Source organism: Nothobranchius furzeri, chromosome 2 (assembly GCF_043380555.1).
Source record: "Nothobranchius furzeri strain GRZ-AD chromosome 2, NfurGRZ-RIMD1, whole genome shotgun sequence".
Taxonomy (NCBI): Eukaryota; Metazoa; Chordata; class Actinopteri; order Cyprinodontiformes; family Nothobranchiidae; genus Nothobranchius; species Nothobranchius furzeri.
The window spans coordinates 2,424,471-2,448,970 of NC_091742.1; the positions used below are offsets into that span (position 1 = coordinate 2,424,471).

The 24,500-nt window shown below is 42.5% G+C and overlaps 2 protein-coding genes across 3 annotated transcripts in view; both read left to right on the forward strand.

The window, feature by feature from the left end:
• The window catches only part of afg1lb (AFG1 like ATPase b), a 32,314-nt gene extending 30,759 nt beyond the window's left edge, over window positions 1–1,555 (forward strand). For both annotated transcript variants that reach the window (XM_070542856.1, XM_070542859.1), the window contains exons 11-13: window positions 613–753; window positions 920–1,027; window positions 1,217–1,555. In XM_070542856.1, the coding sequence (XP_070398957.1) occupies window positions 613–753; window positions 920–1,027; window positions 1,217–1,354 (387 nt within the window). In that variant the 3' untranslated portion in view covers window positions 1,355–1,555. The remainder of the gene's footprint in view (window positions 1–612; window positions 754–919; window positions 1,028–1,216) is intronic.
• A 5,058-nt stretch (window positions 1,556–6,613) lies between these two features.
• foxo3b (forkhead box O3b) overlaps window positions 6,614–24,500 on the forward strand; it is a 47,485-nt gene continuing 29,598 nt past the window's right edge. Inside the window, exons 1-2 of the mRNA XM_070542840.1 lie at window positions 6,614–6,843; window positions 7,069–7,781. Of these exons, the coding sequence (XP_070398941.1) occupies window positions 7,236–7,781 (546 nt within the window). The 5' untranslated portion in view covers window positions 6,614–6,843; window positions 7,069–7,235. The remainder of the gene's footprint in view (window positions 6,844–7,068; window positions 7,782–24,500) is intronic.

Consider the following 24,500-nt stretch of genomic DNA (forward strand, 5'->3'; position numbering starts at 1 on the left):
GTGTGTGTGTGTGTGTGTGTGTGTGTGTGTGTGTGAGTGTGTGTGTGTGTGTGTGTGTGTGTGTGTGTGAGTGTGTGTGTGTGTGTGTGTGTGTGTGTGTGTGTGTGTGTGTGTGTGTGTGTGTGTGTGTGTGTGTGTGTGAGAAATTCTGCTGAAGAAGTGGCCATCTTTAGCTCTTCTGTGGCAGGCTATGATATTGTCGTCTGGGTGGACAGATTTAAATTAAACCCTCAGAAAGTGATGACTGGATATACGTCTGCAACTGTTTAAGTTTGGGAGTCAGTCTAATTATTGTCGTAAACACAAATGGCTACAAATCCCGGCTGATCCATCCTGACCAGCTGCATCACTGTGTGGTACAGCAGCTGCGCAGCATCTACGAAGTATCTGCAGCCAGTAATGTGGATGACTCCCTCCAGGAGACTGAGAGACAGTTTCATCTATCAGGCTGTCAAGATGCTGAACTCTCTCCCATTCCGTCGGTTTTACATATATTCAGCTCAAATCTGGAGTTTTAGCGGCCTCGAGTCAGTCCTAACAGGTTCTCTATTATTAGTTTAAAGATTTGATCAAACCAACCTTAAAAATGTTACCTGTCCACATTTCCTCCAGCCTCTGGGTGCCAGCGATTATCTGGAAATGGCTCAGACGTTTGACACCGTTTTCATCCGCCACATTCCCCTGCTGATGCTGACCCTGAAGGACCAGGTCAGACGCTTCACCACCCTCGTAGACATCTTCTACGACAGCAAGGTATCCAGCTGGAAATCATCGCATTCTACCAGTGACATTAATAACGTCCAAGCCTGTTTTATTACAGTGGTTGGTGAAGAAGTTGGACACTTTTAGTCATATTAGTAGCCGAAAACATTCCTTTTTTACAGTCAGGACATTCCCAACTCGTGTCTCCTTTTCCCAGGTGAGAGTGGTGCTGCTGGCGGCCGCTCCTTTAGATCAGCTCTTCCTCCACAGTGGAGGAGAAGACGAGAGAGATCGACAGCTGCTGGATGATCTGGGCCTCAGTGGGGTAAGATCTCACTTCTGATGCTCATCAAGCTGCCTCGTGACGTTATTTGTTTCCCCTTTTTGTGTGTTTGTGACAAGATCACATCTTCTAACAGAGTCACCGTCTGTTGCTGCTAAGACTTAAATGTTTCTCACCAGATTTATTCTTTTGGGCTGGAGTTTGAATTTGCTAAACTTTTGTTCTTTTCAGGAGGCAGCGAATAGACTTACTCTGTTCACAGCGGAGGAGGAGATCTTTGCCTTCCAGAGGACCGTTTCCAGGTTGAAGGAGATGCAGTCGGAGTCGTACTGGATGCAGGAAGAACGCAGGAGACTCGTGAACATCTGACACCTGCAGATCCAGACACAACAACTGCCAAGTTTGCAGCGCTTTTCACCACAGTTACCTTTATGAAGATGTTTGCCACTGCTTTGATACTGTGAACGTTTTCTGTAAGGTGTGCTCTCTCCCCCTTGTGGACTGGCGAATTGGCATATTACTAACAGCTCTTTAATGTGAAAACAGAACCACCTCTGTTGGTGTTTGGTGCCCTCTAGTGTTTGAAAGTATAATGAAATGTTCTCCAGCTGGTTTTGCTGACAGGAAGCAACAATAATCAGTGTGGCTGTAAGAAAAACCACAATCTGGGGTTTGATTGTTCATAAAACCGATCCATGTGGGTGATTAGGATACTGAGGTGTGAGGAGTGGCTAAGGGGACGATATTAGATTGATGGTTAGAGCGAGTCGATATGCTGAAACGGAGATACTAGGTCTGTACTTCACTGCAAAATTACACAAACAGTTCAGAAATGACATTTGGCCTAAATGTTCCATTATGTATTTTTTATTCTACGATTGTTTTTACAGAAGGATTTAGTTTGATGCACCGTTTAGTAGCCTTTAAGACCACCAGCCACTAAACTAATGCTGGTTTAATTTTTTTTATTTCTAAGTTAGTTGCATCTCTTTCAAATACTGCGCTCTGATACACTGTCAGTAGAATATGTGTGTGATTCTGTTAGAGAACTGTTGTAACATTGAAAATGATCATTTTAAAGAAAACGTGTGTTTGCAACTATTATTTAAACTTGTTTTTTCTCAAATTAAATTCTAAATAAAGTCAAAGGTCAGAGGTTTTCGTTGTGATTTTTAAAGGCATTTTTTTTAGAAAATTGTTTAATTTGAGAATATAATTTAAAATTAATCTGAATACTTTTAATTTGTCTTGACATTTTTAAATGTGCGGTTGACTGAAAAATCATTTTTTAAATTATTTTTTCTGGTTATAATCGGTCACGCTGAGTTTTCTATATCATCTCCTGCATTAGCTTCTGAAAGAAAGTACGCGGTGAAATGCTAGGATTGGAAAATCATCACATATCTATGTCACACTGTGAATTTGCATTCATGACCTCGCCCATCTTGGCTTGTGTTCGCCCACAGGAAGGCTTTTTCTTTTTTCTTTTTCTTTTTTTTTTGCAGTGAGGGGAGAGAGCGGTTAGTGTTTTGGTGATAGTGAATTTGCAACTTGGCTGAACGCATTCTGTTAGCCAATTAGATGCCAGGTGAGTGCATATCATTAATAATAATGAGTAATCCTGCTGTTTTCAGCCCACTTCTGCACCAGCAAAGTTCTGCATCTTGGAACAGGAGCGTCATAGCATTTTTTAATGACTCACAAGGCATTGATTTACACCAGAGAACACTGCAAATGTACTGAATAAATGAGTAAACCACACCTTTAATGATGCTGAGCATAACTGCAGCATTAAACCAAACATTTAAAGGAGCTGTGATGTGTAGATCTAACTGGAAACAATGCACAGCGTCATGCAGGACACAATGATGAAAAGCACATCTTTATAATAGCAGAATAACGTTTTTTTATTCTAGTCTGTTTATTCTAATCTTTTCTGTAACAAAATACGGTAGCAATCTGATTTATTTCTGCATCAGAATGGTTTTTGCTCCAATTTAATTTAAATATGCGATTTCTTAAATTTTTAAATATTCAAAGAAGAAAACAAACATTTCTTTTCTTATCTATATTTTTGTCCAATGACTAGATGTCGTTTTGTAGTTCCTGTACCTGTAGGTGGCACTAGAGATCACACAATGACTTCATGTTTATCTGCGTCCATCTCAGGATGAGGTCATCCCAGTGCACCACTCCAGCCAGAACCAGTGAGCTTTGATAACATCTACTTAATTTCAGCTAAGAGCCTTATATAAGAGCTGTGCAAAGAGGCCAACTAGTCAGACCGCTGGAGCAATTGCAAATATGTCTGCATGAGTGTGATCTGAATATTTCCAAGGGACGCTGTGTGCACGGATACATGCATGTGTGTCTTTTAATGGTGCTCGGCTCAGTTGTCTGCTACCCTCCTCCAAAACTCTCAATTAGAGAAAAATCAATCACGTTCTGCTCTGAAGCCCCTTAATCCAATCAGAGCATTACGCATTTAGGAGGGAAAACATCAGACGTAAACAAGAGCTGCCTGCCATGCTTAGTGACTGTCCTAACTGGATGATTTACTCAGAGGAGGGGTCTTCATCCTCCTTGGATTGTGGATTTAAGACTCCAGGATGACTTAAGGGAAAAGAATATCAGGAAAAAGGGAAGCCAGCTGTTTAAAACAAGATAAATCTTCTATTTAAGTGAAGATGTTGTAATTTGTTGATGACCGTTAAAGAGCAAGTCACCCCCAAATCAACTTTTTCTGATAAACTATATAAATACATGTGTAATCGTGCTGCAGACACATGTGCATTTTAGTTCACATTTTAAGCCTATAGCTGTCAGTGTTGTGCCGTTGTCGGGTAAAACCTCTCCACTGCATTTGAATTCAAATCTGCCATTGCTATTGGCTAAGATGTACCCTAGAATGTTAGCTGGTACCATATGATGTCACAATGTCGTTGTGAGCCTGTGTGTGTGTGTGTGTGTGTGTGTGTGTGTGTGTGTGTGTGTGTGTGTGTGTGTGTGTGTGTGTGTGTGTGTGTGTGTGTGTGTGTGTGTGTGTGTGTTGTTAGTGGCTCCACCCTCTCGGTCTGCTATAGGCAACAGCATTTGTTGCATTTTTCAACCAGGAAGTGGGAGTTGAGTAAGATCTGGTAGGGGGTGACTTGCTCTTTAAGGAAAAACACTCAAACCATGTACGTGCTAATGTGTTGCTGAGATGGAAAAAAACAAAGTCCATTTTTGCTTTACTTGAGTTTGGGTGGAAGTTGGTTTTGTAAACGCCTGAGAAATGAGATCCAAGCACACAAGACTCAAGTCAGATGGTGGAAAGGTTCAAAGAGATTTAAAATAAACTAATAATAGAAATGTTTTACTGGTCTGGCACAGCTGGGTTTCCGACATAAAAGTTTTTAGAGTCTAAACCAACACTAGAAGTCCCGACCTCCTGCTGAACATCCAAAGAGCAGTTAACTCTGCAGGAGCCAAAGTGCTGCATCAGGTATTCTCTTTGGTGTGCAGCGAACAAAAGCATCTTTCAGTGTCTGTGTGTGGAGAGAGGATCGCTTCTAATCCTCTCCAATAAGAGCTGCAAATGGGAACATTAGTTTGCATCATTTTTAAAGCGTAATTTGCTATATTTTTATGATAATCTGCAAAAACATAAACTAAATCAACCTAAATAATACTACGCATTCCTGCACATGAACATCGAGCATGCTTATCATGCATTGGAGGCAGGAGTCTGAAACAAAGACATTGAGAATGTAATTTTTTTTTAAGAAAAAGCTGACAGGAGGAAAACTTAAGAATAATACATCCAATAAATATCCAGAAGATTTTTATTTCCCTGATTTCTTGTTAACATTACAGTGACATCATTCATTTAGACTCAAGCAGGAGGCGTGGCCTGACAGGGGCGAGTGACAGCAGGTAAAAGGTTAAAGGTAAAATAACTCTAAAAACACTTGAATGTGCTTCACTGTGTTTTCACTTTTTGTTATGATGTCTGAATTTTTTTATGTGATACTGATGAAATTTTTTTTACAGTCCTCTTAAAACAAACCCCCTTGCCTCCTTGTCCCGTAAAGTACATTTTAATGTTGTAAAGCAAAACTCATTTAACTCAAGTTTAAACCACCCAAACTTATTAAAAAACAAAAAAAAAAAAAGGATTTCAAACACTTTGTAAAATTAAAATTTATATTTGAACATGTAGCCGCAAGGTTAGTGAATCAACATCAGTAAGTAAAAAAAAATAACTGATGTTAGATTTACTTTTGTTTTAATCTGAAATATGTAATTCATTTAAATAAAGGGGCGTGGCTATTACCAGCATAAGCCTCCTCCCCTTCCGGTCGGCTCACGGTTCCTCCGAAAGAGTAAAAAAATAAATGCAAGTCAACGGGGCTAAGAGCTATTTTCTAATTCACTTAGGACCTAAACCACATATGTGGTACTTTCAATTAAATGAAAAGTAATAATGTGTTTTGACCACACCAGTCTCATACTTTGAGTTTTATCAGCTTGTAAAAGTTTGTTGTTAGCATGACTACAAATCAGACATTGGCACATAGCATATATGACATCACAACAGAATCTGTTCTCCCAGCCTAGCTGCACATAGACATTTACGGTGGATTTTTCCTCCTGAAGGAAGTCGCTGAACTTACAGCCATTTTTCCCTTGAATTTCTCCGTGACGGATTCAATCATGTCACTTTGGTGACGCACATTTGTAGTCCTGGACATATTTTCACACAAAATCTAAAATAATGTTTCCCCCGTTTGACAATAAGCACATTCTTGGTATCAAAATGCGGACATATGTGAAATCCATGGCACATTACGTTTTTAGCCCAACTTGAATTAATTATTTTGTTCTTTGGGGACCCATGGTCCAGAAGTAGATGAGTGTGACTTGGACCCCCTATACCGAAACCAGCCACTAGGGGGGCGAGTCATCGCTTTTTAAACAACTTCCCGGTCAGTTAGGCATGTATGTACTGCCACCTAGTAGTTGGTAGATTGACATCAATTTAATACTGCTTCAATCTAAATCCGGTACAAGGCATCACATTTCAATATTTATGCTTAATATTGTACATGGTCCTTAAATAAACATAAACTTACTCTTCATGATATAATGTTTTGTTCATTTGTTTGTAAATTATATATTTTGAAGTTAAAACACAATTTGCTGCCTTAGTGGATATCTAAAACGCTGAAAATGCTTTCTTCTGCATCTGCGTTTTCTCTTTTGCTTTTGTTCAGAACAAACAATGATCTTTATCTTTAACTTTCACTGTACCAGAAAACATCACTTAAATGACACATTATCTTGTCAATTTGTTCCTTTTCCTTTTTCCAACACGTCTGTCACGCACGCACACACACACACACACACACACACACACACACACACACACACACACACACACACACACACATCTGCAACATGTCAGGACCTGTCCAGCCAGCCTCCATCTGCCTGAGCGCACGACTCACGGTCAGTCCAGCAGGGCTGCAGTGTCTCTTTAAAAGGCGACTCCATGCGCAGAATTCAGGGGGCTGGTCCTTGATCGACTTGCATGCGCGTGTGAGTGGGAGTGCGTAGGCTACGTGAGTGAGCATGTGTGCATGTGAGTGTGTGGAGAGCAAATCGAGATACAGTAGTAACCCAGAGTGAGGTGGCACTCGGTTTTATTCCACATCGACTTGCCCTTGTCCACATCTTATCTGCGTTCATATCGCGCTGCGCACGCTGAGGAGAGGAAGAGGACAGGGCCGAGATGGAATCTGGACGTGGCTGTGGCCGACCCGGGATCTGATCTCCTCTCTTTGTGTTGACTGAGCACAGGGAACTGGTTGTACAAGGTAATTCATTTAAAGGAGGGAAAGATTTCCCCAGATATTTGCAGCACTTGTGATCATGACCAGTAGGTGGATTCAGATCCTGGGAACGGGGGGCTTTAATTCAAACCCTGTTGGTCATTTTTTAAGGATTCGCTTTCGTTTGCTTTCTTCTGCATCTGCGTTTCTCTTTTGCTTTTCTTTGGCCCAACACGAGTGATCCATGCTTTCTTTCTGTGTCCTCAACAGGCGACTGTTAGAAAGTTGCTGCTCGGTCCAGGCTGCTGGTGTTAACAGCAACAAAGGACTGGAGCGCGCATTCATGGGACGCGACTTTGACAGCTCCACGGATCTTGAATTGTAAACTTTCAGAGCAGCCAGCAGCAGGGACGAGGTTGAGTCTGGAGCCGGAGAGAATGGCTGCGTCTCCGTTCCCCGACGCGCTCCCGGACCTGGACGTGGTCATCGACCCGGACTTTGAGCCTCAGAAGCGGCCCAGGTCCTGCACCTGGCCGCTGCCGCGACCCGACTCGAGCGCGGTGAAACCAGAGAGCAATGACATCATACCCGAAGAGGATGATGATGAAGAGGACAGCACAACCCCCACGGCCATCGGTGGCTCCGGCGTGCCGACGGAGGACCAGGGCAGCAGCAGCCCAGCTGCTGATGGATCGCTCCCATCCCCCGGTCAGGACAGCGGAGGCTCCCCGCTCCCCACTAACTCCCCGACGGCCACCTCCGGCGCCCTGACTGCCAGCGGCTTGGCTGCAGCGCAGACCCCAAGGAAGGCATCATCCCGCCGCAACGCCTGGGGAAATCTCTCCTATGCCGACCTGATAACCAAAGCCATCGAGAGCTCACCAGAGAAGAGACTGACCCTGTCCCAGATCTATGACTGGATGGTGAGATCCATCCCCTACTTCAAAGACAAAGGCGACAGCAACAGCTCTGCAGGATGGAAGGTAAGAGTCGATCCTGCACCCACCCGGGCCCCCTCCTTCCTCCATCAAAACAAAAACAAAACGCATGTGGCTTGTAAAGCGCAGACATGCACTACCTCTTTGCAGTCTAGGTTTAACGAGCGTGCCTTTTAACAGCATGGCATCTTTTACATCTCATTATGAGAATTAAAGCCAACCCATTTTACAGAAGTATGAAATAAAACCATTTGGGATCATTAATATCTTAAATCTGGGGGTCTGCAACCTGCAGCTTGTTGTCGTTTGACCAAGAAAGGCTTAAACCTGACTTGTATTTAAAATCAGAATAGGATTGGTAGTTTTATCAGATTTCTTTCATTCATTCTCATTTGTTTCTTTGTGATCAGGTCAATTTTGTGGTTTTATATTAGAATATATTTCGTAGAGAAGTAAAGGTGTGTTAAATATAAATAATTTCTTTTGATTGACCAACAAAAGAGATATTTCACATACAAGCCAAGAAATTATGTTTGTATTTTTGCAAAATATAAATTTTTCCTCAACCAGATGACTTTAACCATCACATAGATGTCGATAATGGATAGTGCTGCTTTTGAGGCTTGAGCATGGAGCAAGCAAACCTAACCAGTTTGTCTGGAAACACAGTGGCCTATTTTAGCTGTTGCAATCCTGTTTTAAGATGTTCACAGTAGGAGAGAATTACATAAGTAGGCTACTGAGCAGCAGCTAATCTATTAACAGTGTTGATTGTAAACAAAGTCATTAACAGCCTAGCTGTGTGGAAAAATGTGAACTCTGCATGAAACCAATGTGTGGTTGAGGGTAGTTAGTTTAATTTTTTTTTGTTGTTATAATAAATTATGATAAAATTATAGCTTAGTTTCAACCTGGAAGTAAAATTTCCATTGTTTATCTGTGATTTAGTTATGTAAACCTGGGCTGGGCGTTACCAGTCCCTTATAGGTCAGGTAGGGCCAAGGTTGCAGAGTTGCATAACTAATGGCTGGCTCTGGGTTTAGGTGAAGCTGTTCAGTGCAAAGCTTTTTTCCACAGGCATTGATCGGGTCGGCCAGTGGCATATGGGACTTGCCAGAAAGAGTGGGAGTTAGGCACAAAAGGTCAAAGAGCACAGATTAACACCCATCAGAAACTGAAAATTTAGTCTCGAGGGGTGTTAGGCCATATTTGATCAGGCCCTCTCAGGTTCAGCTATGTGATACGCTTCAGTGAAGGCCAAAGGAGGTTGTGTGTGTAGACCATCTGAGTCAAGGCCAGGGTCACTGTCACCATGTGAGCTTATTACTCCAGGAATTTTGGGCATGTCAGTGGTATAGTGTTACTCACAGCCTGACCTATAAATCTGACATGAAGCTCACAACCTGTGGCCTCTGCTAGGAGTCTCTCTCTTTTCAAAACATGCTCTGTGTGTATGTGTGTGTATGTGTGCGTGCGTGCGTGTGTGCGTGTGCGTGCATGTGTGTGCACGTGTGTGTGTGTGTGTGCGCGTGTGTTTGTGTGTGCATGTGCGTGCACGTGTGTGTGCATTTGTGTGTGCGTGCGTGTGTGTGCGCGCATGCGTGTGTGTGTGTGCGTGTTTGTGCATGTGTGCGCGTGTGTGTGTGTGTGTGTGTGTGTGTGTGTGTGTGTGTGCGCGCGCGCGCGTGTGTGTGAAGTTTCAGTCCCACTTCATACGTGATACATTAAGATCTGTGTGTAAAATAACAATAGACCTAAGATTCCTTGGGAATGCGTGCATAAACTTAGATCATCTTTTGTTCTGACATCATTACAAGATCTCGATCTAAAGATTTAGTTCAATATCTGTAAGGCTAACTGATTTAAAACCAATTGTGTAACACATATCATTCCGCCGCCCTACTGGTTGAAAGTGGAATCATAACAGTTGTAAACAACCCTGCTGTAGCTAGCACTAACAAAGAGCTAACACTAGCATGAGCCATCTAATACTAACATAAAATACAAAGCAAAAAGATCCACCATTGGACGAAAAATGTTATTCTTTACAAATTATGTCGCAACAAAGCCAGGTCACCATCAGTCTGACTTTGTAGCCTCTTTTAGCTCCCTCACACAAGTGTAGACTGTGTCAATGTTCACTCTGGTTTTAGCTCTTTGCTTTGCCTCCAAAGACATTACTCTCTTACGTCCAGGCTCTGCCATGATGCTAACAGAAAAAAGCAAACTTCTTTGTTTTCTTCTTCTTGTGCATTTCATTGGCGATCGGCAAACTGATAAAGCTAACTGCTAGCATAACAGCTAATACCTGTAAAGCAGGTAAAGAACTCCCCCTAGGACACTTATCCATTTGATAAAACTATCAAGGGCGGTTTTGGTCATTAGATGGCTGCAGCGTGGTTTCAAATATAAAACAAGTCAAGTTTCTAACTAGGGATGCACAATATATCGGTATCGGACGATGTTAGTAATTATTTTTTTTACATATCGGTATCAGTCCAATAAATAAAACTGGGCCGATATATTTTTTCCATATTGTTTCCATTTGTTTTTCTGTTTCAGAGGGTGAGGGGAGTGATGTGTATTTGTTTAGTCATGTGACATTATTTTAATAATCTCAGAAGCGTAAATGCATGTGGTGTATGTACTTAATAACAAATTCAGCGTTTTCATTCTATACAAAATCTGCGGATTTTAGAAGTATTAGTGTCAGTGTATCGGTATCTGCAAATATTGGTTATTGGCCATAACATTGATAATGTTATCGATATCGGCCCAACAATTTCATATCAGTGCATCACAATTTCTAACTCAATCACTGAGATCAATGTTAGTTCAGCTTAAAGTTAAAAAAATATTGTTGCTTTAAATAAACTAAAGTGAATCAATTATAGGTATGCATCTAATCATAACTTTCTTGAAATGTTTTAAAATAAATTCATGTTAAGTGGTTTATGAGGTATTTAGTTGTATGCTAACTCACTATTCCAGAACCTCATTTGCACTTCTCTTCTCTCTTGGGTGCGCTGAAGTTGAACCTACACATTTTCACCCATTTCCAGCACATTTTGTTGAGGAGATTTGTTGAACAAATCCTGGTAATCCCCCTGGGTTTCTCCAGCAAGATCCCAATGACATCATTCTTCCTCATATCAGTCATATAACATCAGCTCCAGCAGAAGTAGGCTGAGACACCTGGCGATGCCACTTTTATCACCTTAGATTGTCTTTAAGAAGAAGCGGTTGCCTGAAATAGAAACACACTCCGTTGTCCTTAAACAGTGAGTATTTCGTAATTAGATTTCCAGATCAAACTATTATTTTGGGCTTTGTTCTTCCATGACTGAGTCTTTGAGTTGACGGTGTTATCAATGGTTCAGGTGTTTTGTGTCCACCTGTGGAGGCCAACATAACACTGAAATAAAACACAAAGTAATGATTTGGCGCTGCAGGGACGCTGCAGTTTAGCTGAGCTGTTAAAAGCTGCAGCCTGCATGGCCAAAATTCCCAATGCACTCCTGAGTATCCGCATAAAGGAGCATAGAGTTCACCTGTCTGTGTTTGTGTGCAGCGGTGGGTGAACACATCAGTGTGTGTGCGTGCAAGCAAATCTCTGACTGGTAATGAACCCTGTGCTTTAATGTTATTTAATCCTGCTGTAACATGCTCTTAGCCACCATTCACAGGCCAAAGACCTCGTTATGTCACATCGCAGGTAAAGAGATTTGAGGGGCTGAACATAATGCAAGTGGTACTTCTGGTGCAACTCTGTGAACGTGTTTTTAAAGCCACCCTACAGTGTGGATTCCTGCACAGACATGCCCAGACAAACAGCCTATTGTGTCTTTGTCTGGTCATGTTAGGTCTTATCACCAAAGTTCCCCATTATAAAACTCTGCCAGGTGCTAAAATTAGCTCAGCTAATTCCAGTGGTTTCATTAGATTATAGAGATCATTACTGCACTTTGAGCTGCAACAGTTCTTGGTATTTAATGATCATTTGCTGTTGCTTTGTACTAAAAACCTTAAATTTCAAAAGTGGGACCCCCTCTGACTTTTTCTGAGCATATTAGAAACAAGATAATACCGCGCAAAAAGCATTGATTACCATATGTCAGGATTATTATTATTATTATTAGAGAACATAACGTAAACTTTTTTGGTTGCGGGATTCTTGTAGAGTTGCCACCACAAGACTAGAAGTTAAACTAAAGAGCTCGTTATCTAAATGAGATGACTGGCCATAGAGGAAAATCCTATGATACTGATGAAAAATCCTAAAACGATTAGCTACCATCCTGTTTGTTTATCTGAGTTGCGCACTGGCCCAGAGCCAAACGACGTTTTGAACCAGGGCGCCTCCAGCGATGTTTATCCGGTCCCGGGAAAACGTCGTGAAAACGTCGGAGGAAAAAAGGCAAACGAGCAGGAATCCAAGTGAGAATAAGACTTCTCTTAAAGCGTGGTTTATCTAGTAAACATCGGCGTGATCTTCTAGCTTCTTTTCCTTTGTTTGGTGACCTGAGCGCCACTTCCGCATTCCCGCCAGGCCTCGTTGCAGCGTGGTTCATCCGTCCAAGTTTTTTAAGGTCGGTTTATCCTCATTCCTCAGTGGTTTCTCCTCCTGTTCCCTCCATAAGTGGTTTTTATAAACACCGTGGATCTAACCCTGCTAATTTACGTCCACTAACTCCAGCTGTTTCTGTAGTTTCTGATTCCTCCACCTCACTCAGCATGGCTCTATTAAATACCCGCTCTGTTAACAATAAGTCCTTCCTGCTCAATGATCTAATTCTCTCTAAAAACCTGGATTTTCTGTTTCTGACTGAAGTTTGGCAGCAAATATCTGATTATTCTGGTCTGATTGAACTCTGCCCGAGTGGTTATTCTTTTCTTAGCCAGCCCCGGGGTTCTGGTCGTGGTGGAGGCCTAGCTTTTGTTTTCAGGGACCATCTTCCATGTAGCTCTACAACCTCTGATCACTTTGCTTCCTTTGAACTGCAGCTGATTAAAGTCGGGCGTAAGGACCCGTTCTACTGTGCTGTGGTCTATCGTCCACCTGGTCCAAACAGTTCTTTCCTTCAGGAGTTTAGTGACTTTCTATCCTCCACTGTGAAGCTGTCCAGACTGGTGATTGTTGGTGACTTTAACATCCACGTTGATGATCCCTCTGATCTCTTTGCCATGAATTTCTCCAGCCTTATGGACTCCTTCAGCTTTACCCAGCATGTTTCTGGCCCCACACACACCAGGGGGCACACTCTAGACCTTGTTTTTACCCTGAGTCTAAATGCTGACAGTGTTTGTCCTGAGGACGTTTATATTTCAGATCACCATTGCATTTTCTTTAACTTGTCAGTTTCTACGTCCCCACCTCCTGCTCGCTGTATGGTTAGTTCTCGTTTTCTTAATGAGAGCACAGCTAGCAATTTTTCTGCTGCTTTTGATCCACCCTGTTCTTCTGATAACAACCCAGATTCCTTAACTTCTCAGTTTAACGAGCACTGCCTCTCCATTCTGGAAAATATCTGTCCTGTCAGAACCAGATCAGTTCCTGCAGTGAACCCTACTCCCTGGTTTAATGACAGCCTTCGCAGCCAGAAGCGCCAATGCAGACAAATTGAGCGCTTGTGGAAGAAAACCCATCTCCACGTCCATCTGCTGCACCTAAAGGATCTTCTGACATCCTTTAACTCTGCAGTCAGAGACGCTAGGGTTTCCTATTTTTCCAACCTGGTGTCCCAGAGCAAAGGGAACCCCAAGGTGCTGTTTAACACCATCAGCAGCATCGTCTCTCCTGCCTCTCCTACAGCCTCCATCCACGCTGTTACAGACTGTGAGAACTTTCTGTCTTTCTTTGTGGACAAAGTCAATAAGGTTAGATCTAGCATCTCTCCTTCAGCCTTATCGCTGCCTCTCCCGACTCCAACCAGGCCCATCATCCTAGATAGCTTTGCTCTTGTTTCTTTGCCTGAGTTAACCAAACTAGTTAACTCTATGAAGACCTCTGCGTGCCCCCTCCACATCTTACCCTCATCTTTGTTTAAAAGTGCTTTTCAGTCCATCGGTCCCAGCGTGCTCTCTATAATTAATGCTTCTCTGGTCTCTGGTCAGGTCCCTGCTTACTTTAAGAATGCTGTAATCCACCCGCTTCTTAAAAAACCGAGTCTCGACCCCTCTCTCCATAGCAGCTTCAGACCCATCTCTAAACTTCCGTTCATCTCCAAGATCTTGGAAAAGGTTGTGGCTAAACAACTCACAGCTGCTCTTGATGAACATAACATCTATGATAGCTTCCAGTCAGGTTTTCATAGAGCTCATTCTACTGAAACAGCTCTTCTTAGGGTCTCTAATGACCTTCTGACTCACAGTGATGCAGGGGACTGTTCTGTTCTGGTCCTGCTGGACCTGACTGCAGCCTTTGACACTGTTGACCATCACCTGCTACTGGAGAGGCTGAGAGACTGGGTAGGCCTATCAGGATCTGCTCTGGAGTGGTTCTCCTCTTATCTCTCTGAACGCTCCTTTTCTGTGGCCGTCTCCAAGTTTAGGTCCTCCACCACCTCTCTTACCCACGGTGTCCCACAAGGTTCTGTGCTGGGGCCTCTACTCTTCCTCCTCTATCTGCTTCCTCTTCAGCACATCCTGAGCTCCTTCAAAGGAATCTCCTACCATCTTTATGCAGATGACATCCAACTGTACATCTCCTTTAATCCCCATGAGATGTCTAAGCTGCAGCTGTTACACACCTGCTTAGACTCTATCAAAACCTGGATGGTGGGAGCTTTCTTCAGCTGAATGAAGATAAGACTGAGATCCTCATCTGTGCCCCAGACAAGCTGGTTCCCAAAGTCAGAGACTTTCTTGGTCAGCTTGCTTCTCACACCAAACCTTCTGTCAGGAATCTTGGCGTGACCTTTGACTCAGCTCTCACCCTGGATTCTCATGTCAGTTCTCTTGTTGGCTCTTCCTTCTTCCATCTCAGGAACATTGCTAAGCTGAGTCCCATTCTGTCCCGCTCTGAACTTGAGACAGTTCTCCACACCTTCATCTCCTCACGCTTAGACTACTGTAACTCTCTTTTCACGTGTCTGAGCAGCACCTCCCTGAACCATCTACAGGTGGTTCAGAATGCCTGTGCTTAGCTTCTGACCAAGTCCTCCAAACACACCCACATCACCCCGCTTCTCCTCCAGCTTCACTGGCTGCCAGTCAACTTCAGGGTTCATTTCAAGATCCTGGTTCTGGTCTATAGGGCCTTACATGGACAAGCACCATCTTACATTGTTGATCTTCTTAGTCCCTACACCCCCAGCAGGTCCCTGAGGTCCAATGATCAAAGCCTACTGGTTGTGCAGCACCAGACTAAAGGTCAAAGGTGACAGATCATTTGCTGCTGTTGCCCCCAGACTCTGGAACTCTCTCCCCCTGAGCCTGAGATCAGTGGACTCAGTGGTCTCCTTTAAAAAAATAGCTGAAGACTCACTTGTTCAAGCTGGCTTTTGTATGACCTTCTTCACCACTCTCTCTATTCTGCTCTCCCCACCTGTTCCACCTTCCTCAGGATCCACTGATTTCCCTCTTTCCTGTTCACTCTCTCTCTCTTTCTTTACATTTTTTTAATCACAATTGTCTATTTTTGCTCATTTTAAATATATTTTAACAATTTTCTAAATTCTTTTTTATATTTTTACATTTTTTGTTTTTGTGAAGCGCCTCGTGATTTTTATCTTGAGAGCCGCTATAGAAATGATACTTTCTTCTTCTTTCTTCTTCAAGCTTTGCTCTAAATTGGTGTATTACATCCAGCCTCTGGCTGTGATTCCCTGTGGAGAAGCTTCAGGCTGTGAAAAGGCTAAGAGCTTGATGAGTTCTGGGAGCCCACCTGCTCCATCCAGGTGAAGAAAAACCTCCAGGATCTGCTCTGGTTCCAATTCCAATCACCAGATTTTAATTTCACGGGTAAATGAGATGACTGGAGGCAGGTTTAATGAGTTCTGGTGGTCTGCGAAGATGACAGTGACATGATTTTTTGGAGTATGGTTCCATAACCGCTGGCTGCAGCTGATTAGCTGGAAATGTCATTTCACAACCATCCAGCAGAGATATTTCAGCCAGGTGTACAGCTTCCTGAATAGCCTAGTTTGCAAAAATAAAGTTTACGTTCTAGGGGACAGATATGCTAACAGCTAGTACAAACCAGCAAAGTGCATTGGCCTTATTTTATTGGGATTGTTGAACAAAGCACCTAATGCAAAAACATACAGAGAGAAGCATCAACATGCGTTTGTTGAGTCATCCTACCAGACTTAGAGGGTGCGAGTGCAAGATGTTGTCGAACTTTCTTCCCACACTCCAATATGCAGAAATAAGCAAATCTCGAGGCATCCTGTTGTGTTGTGTCCAGCAACAGTCACGTGTTTCTTTTGGAACAAAATGTTTGTCAGAACTGGACAAGATTGGGGAAAAAAACAGATTTCCCATGATTTCAAGCTCCCTCACCACCCACGTCACCCTCTGCACGATCTGCTCTCCTCAAAGATGCCTCTCAATTATTCAGTGCTCTTGGGATGAATTCAGATCACTGTATTAATTTTTAAGAGCCTGTTATTGGCTAAAAGGCTCACCCTCTTCCACCGAGTCTGTCTCTCCTTCATTTTCACCCCTCTCTGTTTGCTCGCTGCTCTCACGCCATCTCTCATTATTTTCCTGCCAGCTCCCTCATTTGTGCAGATGTAAAACACTGTTGTGGGCAAAAAAAGCCGTTCCCTTGTAGTTGCTTTTGCTGTGCTGAAGCACAATCAGGAGACCCTTTGAGCTCCTAATGAAAGGCGATAAATCTTGAGACTTTCTTCTTGTCACAAAGAAAAATGAGGAGAAAATGCAGACTTTTTTTGTAATTCTTAGGAGAAAAACTCCGGAAGGCTGTTATGTTGGGGCAGACGGGTCACTCTCTGACTCTCTGGTTGGTGTGTGTGTTAAGCAGACATGGTTAAAGAGAAAGCAGCCTGCACATGCCCAGCCTTTGATAACATCTGAAATACAAACACTTGTGGCTGAAACAGTGATTGCATGCTAAAGATGGGGGCTGGGTTTCCAATAAAATTGTGCTTTGTGTGCATTAAGTGTAAATCTTGCAGAGCAAACCTAGATAAAAAGATAAGGGTCAATGCTGTAACACATTCTATAACTCATTTTCAGGAATTCGCTTTGATCAAATCAATTTTTCTGTTTTTTGGAGGAAAATACATGTTTTTGTCCCCCCCAGAAGATAAGCAGTCCAATGCAATAAGAAGCTGCACGAACGGCTGAGTGTCCATATCTCTCCAGAACCTGTTGAATCACATTTCTGGTGTCTCTATCAAGAACACCCCCAGGCCCCTCAAGATGCTTGCTCTGCAGTTTTTGAAAAATCCGATTAAACTGGTCTTTGCTGCCAAAAAAATACTGAAAAACTGTCGCTCTACTCAGATAACCAGTGAAAAATGCACAGCTGAAGCAGTAGAAATCATCATCTCTCCAAAAAATTCCTAAAACTACAAACTGCAAATGCACTATTGAATCAGCTCGAGGGAGGCCGGGTTAGCAAGCCTTGTTTCCATGAAAGCTTGTCTTGCATTCTTCTCTGTATGCTTTGAAGTTGACCCTAAACTTCGACCCTCCCAGGGACAACCTCGTAAACAAAAAACTATGTCTAAGTTATTTTAGGAGCAAAAACTAGTTTGACAAGATAATTAACTGACCTGTTCCCGTAAAATATTTGTAAATGTCCAATGTTTTTAAAAATGGAAAAACTTGTTGGACAGCAAATCTCCTCCTTAGCCTTGTTTTCTGACTATTTCCTTATTAAGTAGTTACTTCCTTCTTAGTGTGCTGTTATCCATATTCAGACAAAACAATAAGCATACAAGCATTTTCAATAATTTATGTTGGGAATACATGTTGATAAGTAATAAAGTCGTAATCATTATGGTCAAATCTTAAAAACAAAAAAAATGAAATATGCTTGACCTCGTTTAATATCTCAGTGTGATCACAATCTTTCAGTTTGTAGTAAAGGTTATGAATCACTCAGCTGCTACAACACCAAAGTGTAGCCTAATTTGTGCTAAATTAACTGAGGTGCAGCCATTTTTGTGTTTTTTAAAGACCAAGTTCTCTAAGAAACTGCCATTCTGAGTTTCACATGCAGGCTAAATGTAAAAATAGTATTCTACTCCTATTTCCTGCATTAGCCTCCATCAATTCGAGGTCACGTAGAAAATTAACATTTTCACCCATGTGATGTAACGGTGAAGCTGCTGTTGATTTAGCGTCCAGGAGAGAGCAGAGCATGTCTCAGCTAGCAGACGCTAACCATTAGCATTAGCAACTTCAGAGCACAGCAGAACTCCTTCAGGCTTGAGTTATTTGTGGATATAAAATATCAGAGTTGCAAAGCAAACTGAGGCAGTGGAAGAGTTGCATTCCAGTTAGCCAATCAGAAGCAAGATGTCCAAATATCAGGAAATTAGGCTCCAAATCCTGCTGTCTTCTACTCCCCTCTGATCCGGCTGGCTTATAGATCCTGAACGAGAAGCACAGGAGGTTTATTTTTACACTGAGGTTGACTCTCAAGGCATTAATTTATACAAGAGATCACTGCAAATGTATTGAAAAAGCAAGTGAATTCGGTCTTTTAAGGTTGATCTTTCATGGGGGCCATCTTTACTTAGCATGACCCCAAAAGCTAATCCATTTCTTACTGTTTCTTTGAAAATCGATGAGAGATTGATGCGTACTGACACACAAACACACAACCACAGGCAAAAACATTATCCCCCCATGTTTCTCCTGTGAATGGAAGGCTGTTAAATATGAAATTTAAGTTAATAACTGATTAAAGTCTGATGCTTCATCTGCTATGGAAGCTTGCAGGCGTCCGGACAACCAAACGCATACTTGTGTTGACGGGGCGAGGCAGCGGGGTGGTTTTTAACTTGTCTCCATGGCGACTGATTACTCCTCTACCCGGCTGGGGGACGACATGCAGTTTGGTTGACAGCTGATAACAGAGTGACCCAGTGAACCCATCATGGCTGTGCACATTCACACCCACTCTCACACAGTCAACCCTGCACATACCTCCCATTCTGGCCCTGCTTCTTGGTCTCCCTGATAACCACATTGCTGCTGATTTGGGCCCCTTTTCCATCCTCACCACGACACCAACCAACCAACTTAACCGCGACACGTATAATTTTTAAGACCAGAGTTCACTTATTTATTTGTGTCATCTCTGATTTCAGCTCACCGATGTGTCGCTCAGCTTTTAAACTTTAATTTGTCTTCTCCCGAGCCTGTCTCTTCCAATTACACCACCCCACCTATCTGGCGTCACCGAGTCTGCAAAGGACGAGCTAAGCTTCTATTCCTGATTAACTTTTAAGCAACTCCAATAAAAGCTTTCTGTGTCAGATGAGCGAGGCAGAAAAAAAGGCAGAACAGACCCTGAATGATGCTGACGTGAAAATAAAAATCTCTCAAAAACCTGTTTGTGATGCTCTCATTCAGTTTCACTCAATTATCTGCTGTTCCTGAACCCCCCCTCCCCCAACACCACCTCCTACCCCTCCACCCTTCCTTCAGAGTTTGTCCAGATTGATGGCAGCAGATTAAACCTAGATTATGTTAGATTAAGCATTTTGGAAGCCATGGTCCCAGCTAAAATTGACCTAACCTACCTTGTGTGTGTGTGTGTGTGTGTGTGTGTGTGTGTGTGTGTGTGTGTGTGTGTGTATGTGTGTGTATGTGTATGTGTATGTGTATGTGTGTGTATGTGTGTGTATGTGTATGTGTATGTGTGTGTATGTGTGTGTGTGTGTGTGTGTGTGTGTGTGTGTGCAGATGCATGACGCAGATTTAAAAAAAAACCTTATGAGTGAACATGATTACTTGTCAGGGTGGTGCCATTTGTTTCGTCAGTGTCTGTAACCAGAATGACTAAGTTACTGACAGCATGAGGCGGGGTCTTCACCTCATAAAACCAGAGATTTTATTAAAAACTCAAAGACCATTTGTGTGAATCATCAATAAATTTGCAACACGATAACACCGTAGTAAAATAACTAGCTTTTGTGTAATATTTCTTACCAAACATCACTCTGTTTTGATTTTTTAAGCAAATGTTGGAACCATAAAGGATGCATATGGCCTACTGCCTCTAATGGTTGTATTTTAAACTAAGAGTTAGATTTTTTTTTCCTCTATGATGACAAATTTAATCATATGTGCTACAAGTGTCTCTCAGCTCCAACCACACAAGATGTTAGCTCTGTATCTGAAATGCTGAAAGAGTTTCAGCCATGTTATTCTGTTTGGGAGAGTCAAATAGCTGTTATGCCAACTTGAATATGAGTGAATCTGTTGTAGGTCTATATCTGATGATTACGTTCTGAAATTTAAATTTTAATCCATGTGGTGGTTTATGAAATCTTTTCTGCACAAACGATAATGGACGCCATTATTTTTTTGTCTTCTCCCAGTGGGAGGAATTAAATATGCGTTTTCTTCGCCATTATATATTTTTGAGGCGTCAATCAATGTAAAATTTTGACCATGATTATTTGTGTGAGCTCCAAAATAAATGCATACATTTTTGTGATTAATCGTGGAATATAAAAATAATGCATTTATAAGCAGATTGCAGATGCATGTGTACTATTGCAACAATAGAAAAAAATTACAGATACTGTCCAGAATGTTCTATAGAAATTTCTATACCCCTAAAGGCGCTGCACACTTTAAAAATGTGCTAAAAGTGCATCTTTACGTAGCAAGTCCTCCCTCACATCATGGTTGTGTCTAACGTACCACAGTGTGTTTGCATTTAGATGATTTTTTTAAAATTTGGTGCAGAAAAATTCATCTTAGCAATTTTTATATTTAACGTTGGTTCTTCACTGCCTAGAAGAGATTTACTTAAAAAGACGTTTATGTTTGGCAACATTCTCCATTTCTTTTTCACTGAGATTCATGTAACTGCTGTACCATACGTAGCCCTGCCCCCAATAATCTTATTGGTTAAAATGGTATGACGAACGAAGGAAGTGACGCCACCATCGGCGTCAGCCTGATGATGTTTGCAGCCGCAAACAAAACGTTTCAGGTAATTAAACCTTTTCTGTGTTTTAAAAAAGAACTGAAAGATGGAAAATGGTATGACTTTTATCCCAGCCATCACCCAGAGGCTGCCTGTGTGTTTAAAATCAGCAAGTAACAGGCGTTTGAGACAAAAATAAGAAACATGCATTAAAGCGTTTGCTGGCATTAAAGTAGAAATCCTGAGGTTTTTCTCATATGGTGCCATCTAGAGGCAGAAAAAAGTATCACACCTTATACCCCTCTCCGTACTTCCATGATTACGACGGGAAGCAACACCCCTCTAGCTGGGCAAAAGAGCTAAAACACATAGGTTTTATGATTATTTTTCTCACTTTATGTTTATTCACATACTTGTCCATAAAAATGTTGCTTACTCTGCATCAAGCTAGGTATTTCTGCAAGTGTGCACACGCTCTGTGATTGACATCGGTACATAAGCAGATGTCTGACGCTCTTCGCTAACGCTGAGCAGCACTAAATTCAAATTACATGAGGCTCTACGGGACGGGGAATGGGCTTAGCAAAAAAAAATATGTCTGTAATTCTCAGTACAGGGTAAGACTATCATCACTTTTACGAATTTATAAAACATCATACATAGTTCTAGAAAGGACGAAAACTCCACATTGTAGCTTTAAGGGAGTAAATATTAATTAAAGCTGCAAGCAGCGTCGTTCGGCCCTCGCAGCTCCGCGCCGCTCCGGCCTGGCCGGCAGCCCGGGGCACCAGGGCATGTCTGGCAGAACAGAAACGTCAATCATCCCGTCACCGGAAACAGCAAATGGCCTCCTAGTCCGCACCTCACCCTGACTAAGCATCCCCTCTGAGCTCACCATTAAATTGAATTGTAAGGTTACGGCGTTACGCCAGAATTCGCCATGGCATCAAAGCCCCTCCCTTTCTGGAAAGCTATCAGATTTGAATGGCCATTACAGCATCATGAAGACAGTGCATGACCTAGGTGTCATGTTGACTAAATTAGAGGGGACAAATATGGGCATTTCAGCATAAAATAATAACTTCCTTTAGTCAGGGGGCGGGGCTTAGATGATGTCAACTGTCCACATTGTCATTGTTTACACATATGGTCAATGATCACACAGACAAAGTTCGAAAAAGATCTGATCATGCACATGGGAGTTATTAAGTCAAGTAATGGCGAAAGGTCAAAGTTTGAGGCTTAGCCACGCCCACACCTTTCAACTTTTGAAAAATCCGACGGTTGAATTTTTTCCCCTATGCCTTAAGAGTATATAGCAGAAGTTTGAAGACGATTGGTGAAAAGGGCGACGGAGCATCACTCTCCAAACAACGTGTGCGAAAACCACTAAATCGCGTACTTGGACCAAAATGGCCGACTTCCTGTGCAATTTTGTGCTTGGCTCCAAGAGACTTTTTTGTAGGTCCTGGGACACCACATTAGTGTACCAAATTTCATAATCCTCAGTCAAAGCATGGCTTGGGGCTATTAGTTTAAATGGTCCTAGGGGGCGCTATTTCAGAAATTAGGCCACGCCCACATATTTCAGCTGTCTATGTCTCTTTGGGGTCAGACTAGGATCACTCACCAGAAGTTTCGTAACGATATCACGATAAATGAAGAAATGAGAGGCAAACGTATTTCCATGGCGTGATGGCGATTTTCGCCATGCTCCCAAAGCCCTGCCTTTTTTTGAAACCTTCCAGTACTGGATACCAAGTGACCTCAAGTTGTCTACTGCTATTTGCCAGAGACTCCTGCTGATTGGGTAAAAGGAGTCCAGTAGGGAGCTGTGAAAAAAAGAGTGGCGCGGCGACAGGTCAAAGTTTGAGGCTTAGCCACGCCCACACCTTTCAACTTTTGAAAAATCCGACGGTTGAATTTTTTCCTCTATGTCTTAAGAGCAGATGGCAGAAGTTTGAAGGAGATTGGTGAAAATGGCGACGGAGCATCACTCTCCAAACAACGTGTGCGAAAACCACTAAATTGCGTACTTGGACCAAAATGGCCGACTTCCTGTGCAACTTTGCACTTGGCTCCAAGAGACTTTTTTGTAGGTCCTGAGACACCACATTAGTGTACCAAATTTCGTAATCCTCAGTCAAAGCATGGCTTGGGGCTGACAGTTTTAATGGTCCTAGGGGGCGCTATTTCAGAAAATAGACAACGCCCACCAGATGTTCACATCAGATCTTTTGGGGGGCCGGACTAGGATCACTCACAAGAAGTTTTGTGACGATATCTTTAGAAATGACGAAATGGGAGGCAAACGTAAGGCCACGGCGGTACGCCTGACTTCGCCGCGCCGCCACAGCCCCGCCCTCTGCCGAAAACTCCCATAAAGTGACGCCAAGCAACCCCCACTTGTCTTGAGTTACCAGCTATAAATTTGTGGTGATTAAGTGAAATGGGGCAATTTGGGACCTTTCACAGTAAAACTTGACCTTTTTGGTCCTGAGGGGGCGGGGCTTGTGTGATGTCATCATCCGACAATTCAATATACTTTGTGGGTGGATTACGAATGACCACAGAAAATTTGGTAACTCTATTCCATTCTATTATGAAGTTATAGCAATTTAAATTTTTTGGGCGAGTAGTCAAACTTCGAGGCCTGGCCCCGCCCCTTCAACATATACGAAAACTCAGAATCCTTGTCTCATTTTGTTCGCCCATCCCTTCTGAGCAATTTTACACCACTTTTGAGACAATCGTGCAAAAAATGATCGAGCAATCCAATCAGAAACGGACCCTAAAAATGGCAAAAACGGCTAAAAATCGCCATTTCAACTCAAAATGGCCGACTTCCTGTTTGATATTGACCATGCTTGCAAGAGACTTTTCTGTGCGGACTGTTGAGTACTACAAGTGTACCAAATTTCATAACTGTACGATAAACTAAGCTTTATGGAGAGGGTTTTTTTTTCACTTTCTAGGGGGCGCTGTTCAGCCATTTTCTTTGCGATTTTTTTGGGACCTTTAAAATATCAAATTTTTCACCAGGCCTGACAAGTGTGCAAAATATTGTGAGTTTTGGGGTATGTTAAGGTCCCCAAAAAGCCGTTCAAAGGGGGCACGGAATAACAAAAAAAGAATAATCAGAGCAAAAACAAGAGGCCTTCGCAGCGCTTTCGCTGCTCGGGCCTAAATAATAATAACTCTCTCAGCTGTACTTTTTTAATTGAGGCTGTTATGAATCTAAAAGGGACGAGGCGTTTTTACATCTTGCCACAACAGCGTTGAGTTGGAGGTTCTTTAGTCCCAGAGCTCTGAGTGGAGGCTCTCCAACCACTGACACGACACTCCCAGATTTGATAAGCAAAGTCTGAGTGCGCGAAGCAGCCGTCACTCCGCCAGCCACCTGTTCAGCCCTCGGCCCTTCTGTGTGTGTGTGTGTGTGTGTGTGTGTGTGTGTGTGTGTGTGTGTGTGTGTGTGTGTGTGTGTGTGTGTGTGTGTGTGTGTGTGTGTGTGTGGACACACAGGATTCTCTTGTCTCTGTGAAATCCTATAGGTCATGCGTGGCGTGCTAGTATCTGGGATGAATTTACACTGCTTCAGATGTGTTGCTGCGCACATTCTGGCCTCCAATGTTCCATGTCGTCCATGCTCCATTTAAACAGGAGAATTCTGTTTTCATTTCTTT